Below are 9793 nucleotides of genomic sequence, written 5' to 3'. Positions count from 1 at the left end.
GTAGTTCTGCTTTCACACACCAGTCACCAGGTAGGGTAAAATAAACATATTTTTTGTTAGTGTACTGTTGTTTTCACAGAGACAAGGAAGCTCCAACACTACACAGAACGTAATAATCTTTCATTAATCCCTGTTAGGGAACACGTGTGCACGAGCTACCAAATAATGAATCAGAGCCCGAGTCAGGTGATGGTCACCATAACAACCAGTTGGTAGTGAATTCAACAAAACTTTATTGTTCTTTTACCCGTTAACAGGCTTAGGAAGGCAGAAAAAATGTCAAACTGTATCACCTCCCCGGCACGCCTTGCTGCAGTCACGTGTGGTCTATTGTAAAGAGTACTAACTTCTATTAGCGGCTGTGTGATTGGACAAAGTGTCCGGAAGTAGAGTGTTACCCTGGTTACCTTACAACTGTCGTGGCTGCGCTCGATGCTCGAGGCCTGTGTGGAGCCGTTTTATTGAAATTGTTGAAGGAAACTGATATGGAATGTCTCCATATAACATGCTAACGGCAGCTTGTGAGAAGTGACTGCAAACAACGGCTGCATGGTTAACGGTAAGTATCTTATTTCACAAGCCTTGTGTATTCCTGTAATGGGCATTGCTCCCATACAGCAGGGACTACAGAGAATGTATAATTTAATATAATAAACAGGATTTATATAGCGCCAACATATTACGCAGCGCTGTACATTAACACTATATACACTGCTATCCTGACAGCTATGTGCTGCCAGGACAATGTAATGATGTGTTCCGCTAGGTCCTAGCCATACATACTTGGTAAGTTAGTAGACACTGTTCCTTCAGCTTTTGTTATACTTGCCTGGCCCTTTATAGTGTTTCTAAACATAAACAAAGAGGAGGAATATCTGACTTTTCTACCTTTGAGTTCTCATTCTTGTGTAGACTTACATTGTACTTCCTGTCATAGGGTGACAACGCTGTCCTAATTGTAGTACCGGTGTTGTCACCCTAAATTGTGTCTTCTATTCTTAGAGCACAGCATTGTCACTGTATAGATACCCCGTGAACTTACTCAGGGTCACCCATTTATATTCTTTATGGGGTGTGAAAATGTAAATTCTTTGTTGAAACATCACTGAAGCTCTGTCCTTTAATTTTATTAGTTTATCTAAAATATTTAGTGTATTTGCAATAGTTAAATATTAACATTTTTGGTTTTTTAAAATGGATACTTATGCCATATGTAGATCATGTGATTTCTGGCATTAAAGAGGAACTAAACTGAAAACTGCCTAAAACAAAAAAAAATCCACCTGCCCTCAATCCCGCATGGCAGTCTGATTCATCCGAAGTTGTCTTCCATCGGGTCCCGCGGGTTTACCTCTTCTATCTGGTTCTTCCCTCTACGCCACCAGACCCAGGCGCAAGATAAGATGTAGAAAAAAACTTGCTGATCTCACTGCCCATATGTGAGATCAGCAAATTTTTCTTTTTTCACGAAAAGGCAGCTTCTGCGCATGCCTGAGATTCTCGGCCATGCACAGAAGGAGCACCCAAAGAGCCTCTCGAGATACGTGATGTGGGTATCCCGGGAGGCTTTGTGCTCCCATTCATCCTCGATCGTGCAATCGAGAATAAGGAGGGGTTCTGCCCCCCTCTTTTTTTTTTTTAAATAAAGTTGCATTTAAAAAAAAAACAGAATTTTTACTTTACATAAAAGGGTTGTCCACCCTTATATGTGAAGTGTATTGACTATCCAAGAGCACATATCACGTATTGTTTACATCTTCCGTATACTGACCTGTGCAATTACTGGCCCACTGGGATCTGGACCATCCTCAATGTGCACCTAATTTATAATGGAGTTGAAGTTGATGTGGTGCATACAAGCTGTCCAGATTCTCACAAGTCAAACCCATTGATTTGAATACATAACAAACTAATTTTAATACTTAATACAAAATACCTTCCAAACTAGAAAATGCCAATTTACCTTCAAGTTGCCCGAAAAGAAGATTCTTTAGGAACCAAGATTGCAGATATTATTCTGCGAAGTGAGTACCTGCTGTGTGACAATGAAGAGTAGTTCTCTTTCATCCCTATATTAGGCTGATTACAATAAAATACTTTTCATTTATGATATGGTTGCTAAGGTTACAATCTCAAACACAATTTTTCTTTTAAGTAATATTTGCTCAAATGATTGTACTCATTGTCACACATGCTTACAGTCTCTGATAGCAGAGTATTTGCAATGCAATAGAATAGATGTCGTTATTGCTCTGTTGATATCCAGAATACAACATGGTTATTGCTAGGATTTCTCAGCACAGTAGTTGTGTTTAAGATGTTGCCTAAGGCAGAGCATACAGGCACCAAATAATAATAGGACAGAGTACAACAAATCTGCAAATTGCTTTTTAAACCTGTACTGTCACCAGAGCAATGCTTTTGTCATACCTTTTCTTTTTATTTGCCATTGTGTCTTTTACTATGAAAACATACCGATCCTTCCAAAAAACACCTTACACACTTACCTCATCAAGTGGGTCTAACTCCCGGTAATGAAATGGTGAAAAAGACAAGTGTAAAGAGGGAGTCTTACCAGCTCAGGCAGTAAATAAAAAACAGACAGAAGTTCTAAACCTTCAATACCCTACCTGGAAATAAAAAGAACATTCAGTCTTGTTTTGTAAACTATTAGTACTTTCCAGAGGGTTCCCAGAAACTCACCACATTATTGTTTAGCTACAGCAAAAGCACAACACTACTTCTTCTCAGAATATTTTTTCTGTTAACTACATGTGCACAGTCCTTACAAAACCTCTGTGCCTTCAATAAGGGAATTGTGTAAAAGTGTAGTAACCAATCAGAAGTAATCAAAAGCTTAGCGATACATGGATTTTGTATGTTTTCCATGTCTTATTATTCTTCCATGTATCCAACAGGTAAAAAACATGTATAGTATGAAGAAGAGGTGTATACAACCCATACAATGTGTACATACAACCAGTGATAATGCTTCTCTGCTTTACAATACTGAATTTGTCAGAGAGTTGAATTGAGACTAAAAGTTCTTTGGTATTTTGAACTAAAGGGAACCCTTTAAAAGAGCTTTTATTACTTTATTAATTTAAAGTGATGATTGCCTATTGAAAATATATTTTTAAATATATAAAACACCCAGCATAAAGTAACTTGCATATGATGAGGAATATGTAAAACCTAAGGTATAGTAACAGCTGGCGTCTTCTCAAACACCCGTGACTTCCTGAAAACATTTCCCATATCTGATGAGTGAACTAGCACATTGGCTTGAGGGTATCTTGGCACGTTACTCTTTACAGAACTGTTTTACCTTTCTAATATTTTGGCTGACTCTGAATAAACCGCTGTGGTCTTGACACATCATATCAGTTCAGTTAAGGACAAGACTGTGATGGATAAATCCTGTATTGTACATTCACAAACCCATTCTTACATGTAGTTTCTTCTTTCCTCCCTACCATAGTGGCTTTTACTGATACCTGAGACAACCAGGGAGACGTTGCCCTATCTACCCTGTATTAGGAAAGGGTGAATGCACACTGTTTTTCTCTAGCTTCTTTATTTTTCAGGTCTGAATGGCATTGTGTAAACAACACAAATCAAAAGCTCATGCTGGTTGTGGATGGTGGAGAGATTATAGTGAGGTAAAAAGTATTACAATATTGAAGAACCAATAAGTTCAAAGTTGTATCATCTGATTCGATAGCAGAATTTCGGGTTTGTTCCTTTCATTGTCTCATCATGACATCTGTGTCTCTACTTGTACTGTTATGTGGCCATGGTGGGAGTGTAATGCTTTGCAATCACAATATGTCCTCAGCCTTGTAGGCTAACTTATGTCTGGTAGAAAGTCTGTGGACATTACATGGCAAAAAGAAATAATGCCCGGGACGGCTCCAGATAGAGATTAAGTATTACAGACTGTGCTGCTTTTAATTTTAGGCTGCTGAGGGGAAACGTTTGTTTTATTGAAAAATAATTCCAGGAGCAACAGAAAACTACATTTGTGGTTGCAACCCCTTGGACTGCAAAGGTTAAAGGCTTGTTTTCCACTAGGGGAACATGATTTTTCTCCTTTTGTATTCCTGCTATCATGCAGTAGGTCCTTCAAAGCCTCTTCACTAAGGTTTACAGTCCATCAGTCATAGTCCTGACACCATCAAGTACCGTATATTGCACTACCATTCGTCCTCATTGTAAGATGCTGAGGAACTGCCCACACCCCAGGGCATCAGAAAGAGGAGGAATGTGAGGCATGAGGTAAGTAGAAGTCCTTTATACTGTTCCTCATGAAGGAAAACATACACTACAGGGTTAACTTTAAATTATTTTAAGAGTTCATCTTTCATAAAATTGTAAAGTGGTGGACTAAAATAGATCATTTCAAATAGGTGAACTGAGTTCTGTACAGAAACTGCTTACCTTCTTGCACCTATTTCCCCTTCCTCACACCCATTTGTACAGCTCTGAGCCCCTAGGTTTTTTTTTGTAAATGGGTAGGAGGAAAGGGAGGTGGGGACACAACTACAAGGCTGGGTGCATGAAAGCTGCAGTGTTAGTGGTCTAAAAGTACTGCGGCAACTGTATTAAACTCCGAGAAAGCGCTTCATAAATAGATACTGAAGCAGATACAAAGAAGGTAAGAAGTTTCTGTTTAGAGTTCAGCTTAAAGTTGTGGTGTATGTACCTTATCCAAGTTCAATTTTGTTGTATTATCTAACTACTTCTGTTTGTGTTATTGGGCCTGATTTATTAAAGCTTGCAAAGGCTGGAGAGGATACACTTTCCTCAGTAAAGCTGGGTGATCCAGCAAACCTGAAATGGAATCTGGTCCAGGATTCAAAACATTTGCTAGCAAATAGCAAATGACTTTGAAAAAATCCATTCCAGGTTTGCTGGATCACCCAGGTTCACTGATGAAAATGTATCATCGCCAGCCTTGGAGAGCTTTCATAAATCAGACCCAATATGTTTTAATTTTGACTTTGTACCCAATGTCAAAATTAATTATTTCATGATGATTCTTTGAGCCTTGTTTGCTTTTCTCTGTAAGTCTAGTTCATCACATAAGGATATAGACTGTTAATGTGGTGCATATTTATGATTTGGTTGTTTTAGGAGTCAATGTAGTCCCAAGAGCTATATTATTATATGAGAAGGGGCAGACAAAGCATAACAAAGTTAACGTGAGATGTAATTAAATTGTATAGTTTCAAGTCTGTATCACTAACCAACGGAAAAGAACAAAGAACAGAACACTGTTCAGTACAAGGCGTTCTAATGCAATAAATCCACCTAAAGTAAAATTACACTTTTTGGACTTGAGACAAGAATTCCAAAAGTAACATTATGGTAATAAATGCTGGACCAGAATTTTATGTACTATGATTTGGTTTATCCATGTACTTGATTTTCTTGGAATGTATTGCCCATATGTTATCATGGTAGTAGTATTCAGATTGTAGAGATTAAATTTAAGTTTTATTCCCGGGTTTGGGTAATGACATTGAGGGAATAAGATGTAAAAATATGACTTTGTCCATGTGTTGGGAGTCCGTGCCAGCTGACCTGTGGAGTAGTTTTATCTGACAAGAAGCAGACATTTAGTTTGTAACCTCAACTTCTGAATCCTGAGAGGGGACTGTTTGTCATGAACCATGTACGCTAGTAAATTTAAAAAAAATTTTCATTCAGATTATCCAAATTTAACACCGGGTTCATTTTAATTTGATTGGATTTTTTTCTGGTTTTGGATATTTACTACTTCAATGTGGTTCAGTTTTGCAGCAATTATTTCCATTGCCAGTTTGTGTTAGATTTCCCATTGCCATGTTCGGGGAAATCCTGTGAAATACAATTAGCTCAGTGGAACTTTCTCGCTATTACCATCCTCCCAAAATGCTTTAAATGAATTAGTAATATGTCAGGATAAAGGCTTTATACAAGTTTTTTCCTCTTGCAGATTTTCTGGCTTTGTGGACAGTAAAAGAAATATCAAAAAATGGGTGATATTTTGGCCTATGAAGCAGATTTACTCGGATTGGTAAAAGAGGTATGTGTACTTTATTTACTTGTATTGTAAAAAGGTATTTTTCATTTTTACTTTCATTATACAACTTGATGGCGTTGTTAAACTCTTCCATGGAGGATACTAAATATATTGACACATTCTCAGTAACAGTCATAAGATCATTGTATAATGTTGATCGTTATATCTATATCATTTAATGAAGCTGCATTTTTGTGATACTGGGAAAGTTTTTTTTCCTCATTAAATGGGTTTTAAATTCCCATACAAGCTTATTGGATGGCCAAATTCACCTGAGATAGGACAGTGGAGGTCAACTGCTAAGTAATTAGCATATCATTAACTTCCGTTTGGGAGTGAAACGTGTCAGGCTGTGGCTTTATTTTAGGTTGACGTTGTTTGTGAGCAGTAAGACTGTGCAGTGTGCAACTTGGGAACATTATTTTACTAAGTCATTAATTTATAGGTATGACATTATTAAAACAATGGATTTCTTGTTCTGGAAAATATTTGCTATACTACCTAAGTTCAAATCAAAATTCAATCAAATTCATAAACTGTACTTAGAAACATCTAAAAGCCATAATGATTCCCAACTAGTGTAATAGCAAGTTTATTGTGCACTTGTAGTTCACATTGTTATGGCCATATATCCATATATGATAATAAAAGAGGTTGAATATGTGTCAGTACAACATAAATATTATTTGTTAAATGTGCAGAACCAATGTTAGTCTTCCCATGACCCGCTTTGGGCCCCTCATCAAACAATCATTTTGTGCTCTGGCTTCCGTTTTACAGAACGTTCCTGAAAACAGCCTACGTGGCTTTTCTCATATATATATATAAATCCTTACATAGAACTAATTGATTCCTGTTTCCTTAAGTAATTAGGTTAAATACAACCTAAGCACTGTGGTCCTTCATAGAAAACTGGTAACTGTATAATACCAGTAAATCCATAATAAACAGTAAATGCTTTTTTTAAAGAATTACATTTTTTTAGTTGTACTTGTGCACAACTTTACTGAATTGTTTTGTATATTGTTTATCAGTTCCTAAGCTTTGGGGAGTTCAATGACACATTAAAAAGCTTTACAAAAGAGTGTAAAGGTAAAGGAAAACCACTTCCAAAACTTGATGCATCTGCTACAAGAGACTCTAAGACTTTAGTAATACAGGTAGGTACATTGTAATAATGCCTTATGTTTTATATGTATATAAATATGATTTTTTTAATGTCTTATTTCTATTGTTGCATCATATTACCTAATGTTTTACAAATTCACTTATATATAATGTACTTATATATTTTGTTGAAATATATTTTGTTGATTGGGTAGTCCTAAAAGGTTAAAATGTTGTGTATTATGTTATGTTTTTACATTTAACAATATTGTCTCTAAGTTCTGGAGTGCTCTTTAAAAGGAGATTGCAACCGCGGCTTACATGATAGCTTTAAAGCCCCCTAGTTTCTCTGAGTATCTAATCACTGGCTATTAAAAATATGAAGCTATTTCTTCAACTTCCTTCAGAGCAACCCCATAATTTCAGGCAACAATGTGGCTCCTACAGAAACCTAAAGATGCTGCAGATAGGACCAGTGTAACATACCTAAACTACTTGCAAGTTTGTTTAGAGTGGACCTATACTCTACTATTACCTTCATTTTAAATTACCAATTTTGCTCAAAAATATAATGAGTTTTAAATTAACTTCTTTGCCTTATGGAGATGTTATTGCTTACATAACCAAAAAAGCTCAACATTATGTTGCCCACTTTTCCTTTAGTAGTGATTATGTGAGGAATGGATTTGGTCCAAGATCATCAACATTTGACAACTAAGGAAAAGGAGGAAATTATTTTTAAGAAACCCATTCCATGTTTGCTGGATCACACAGGTTATCCCATGATAGTCTATCTTCTACAGTCTTTGAGAGCTTTAATAAATCAGACCCAAAGCTTACAGCCTTGCATCAGCATCTCCTTCCACCGTAGTCCAAGCAGATACATCTTACATAAGGTTGATAATACTGAATTGGAAGCAGTGTAGCAATTTTATCACCCTATCACAAGCTGCATTAGGTGGACTGAACTGCTAGAATTACAGGTATTTGTGAGTCTTTGAATGGAGGTTAAGGGAACAATGTAATCTGGGGTCCACTTACAATTAATTATTGCAGCTCATATTTTATCCTTAAGGGAGACCTTAGTTGTAGTTCAAGGCATAAACATATAAACTGATAAATGTACTTTTTAGTCTATGTCTTAGAAGAAAATAGGTTTCTCTAGTTTGTAAATCATAGGTAAGACTGTACATGTTTAGAGAATGTCAAATATCTATATGTTTACTGAGCCTTTAAACGTTAACTGTTTCCCCGGGAAATATCACTGAACATTTATTGTAGTTTGAAATGGAAGTGATGTGAGTAATATTTCTGGAGTAGATAGACTTGCAATGTGTGGAATGTTAACACTGGGGGATGCCTTTCTACTAACATGTAGCAACACCCTGTCTGAGCTGATCTTCACCTTCTGGTGGGAGCTTCTACAGACAGGGCGGTTAATGCTAGGAAATGTCTTGTCTGTCAGAATATATTGCCTAATTCTTCTTGGTTTAGGCCACAGAGGGTAAATTAGGATAAGGTCATCCTTCCTGTGGTGGAGGTGAGTGCATTGGTACTGATGTGCGTGGGTGCAGCTACAGGATATGATAAGGACATATTACTTCTGTCTATACTGCGACTGCTGAGAAATTACTTAACCCTTTTATACTTTTTAGAAGTGTACTTGACCTTCTATTGTAAACGAGTTCCTGTTCTTTACACAGTAAAATTGTAGTGTAATAATGACCATGTCAAATGTTATGTTTAGTCCATGTCCATTTTAAAATGGGATCAGACATGTCAGTCCTATAGTCCTATTGTATTAAGACCTCTGTTCCTGCATAGTGCTGTAGTCTGCAATACTGTAGAGTTGTGGGATTTCAAGTAGAAGGGCAATAAGGGGGCTGACATTGTAAGGGTGACATTGTTCCCACTAGCCAGCAATAAAGGAGCATTCTTCCCTCTGACTGCCAAGCAAATGTACTATGAGCTATGGATATAGTAATTATAGGAGTGGTTCCCCTAAGACCTGAAGGTCATTTTTTAAGGGCTCTACCACACTTTTTTAAGGGCTCTTCCTTCTCACCCTCTGAAGGTTGCTCTGTTTTGCAGTAATATGGGCTTAATAAGCTAACTTTTTGTAGATCAAACTTTTAAATTCTTCTCCCAGTTGCTTGCAAAATGTGTAATTACTGATAAAATTCTTCAATTGTTTGTTATAGTTTAGCCAAGCAATGAAGACACGATTTCCTTAATTTCATTTCAAGGTTACTCAATTTGGCCCTTCTAATGACGGTGGCTTTAGGTGCAGAGCTAAAAGTCTATTAATATTATTGTCTGTTTTTAAACGCCTACAATGACCAACAGTTATTGCAACACAGGATATCTAAAAATGATGATCCAGCAGAACACTGGTATAGTATACTTGACAAGGCTTCTGAGGTAGAATCTTTCATGAATACCCAGATACTTATGCAAATTTTGTGGACTTCCCTAACATATCTTACCCCCTGAAAAAAACCAAAGGCAAAGTGAAGCTTTGGTTCTCTATGCCCTAAATACTATATATATATATATATATATATATATATATATATATATATATATATATATATATATATATATATATATATATATATA

The 9793-nt window shown here is 36.5% G+C and overlaps 1 protein-coding gene across 3 annotated transcripts in view; it reads left to right on the top strand.

Moving 5' to 3' along the window:
* Nucleotides 1-257: 257 nt before the first annotated feature.
* The window catches only part of ARMC9 (armadillo repeat containing 9), a 78277-nt gene continuing 68741 nt past the window's right edge, over nucleotides 258-9793 (top strand). Inside the window, exons 1-4 of one of the 3 annotated variants that reach the window (XM_072408326.1) lie at nucleotides 258-559; nucleotides 3588-3662; nucleotides 5981-6070; nucleotides 7102-7227. In XM_072408326.1, the coding sequence (XP_072264427.1) occupies nucleotides 6020-6070; nucleotides 7102-7227 (177 nt within the window). In that variant the 5' untranslated portion in view covers nucleotides 258-559; nucleotides 3588-3662; nucleotides 5981-6019. The remainder of the gene's footprint in view (nucleotides 560-3587; nucleotides 3663-5980; nucleotides 6071-7101; nucleotides 7228-9793) is intronic. The other 2 variants (XM_072408325.1, XM_072408327.1) reach the window with 2 other exon arrangements.

The sequence above is a fragment of the Pyxicephalus adspersus genome, chromosome 4 (genome assembly GCF_032062135.1).
Source record: "Pyxicephalus adspersus chromosome 4, UCB_Pads_2.0, whole genome shotgun sequence".
NCBI lineage: Eukaryota > Metazoa > Chordata > Amphibia > Anura > Pyxicephalidae > Pyxicephalus > Pyxicephalus adspersus.
The sequence above is the reverse complement of the archived record's forward strand: the minus strand, read 5'-3'. Positions and strand labels throughout refer to the sequence as shown.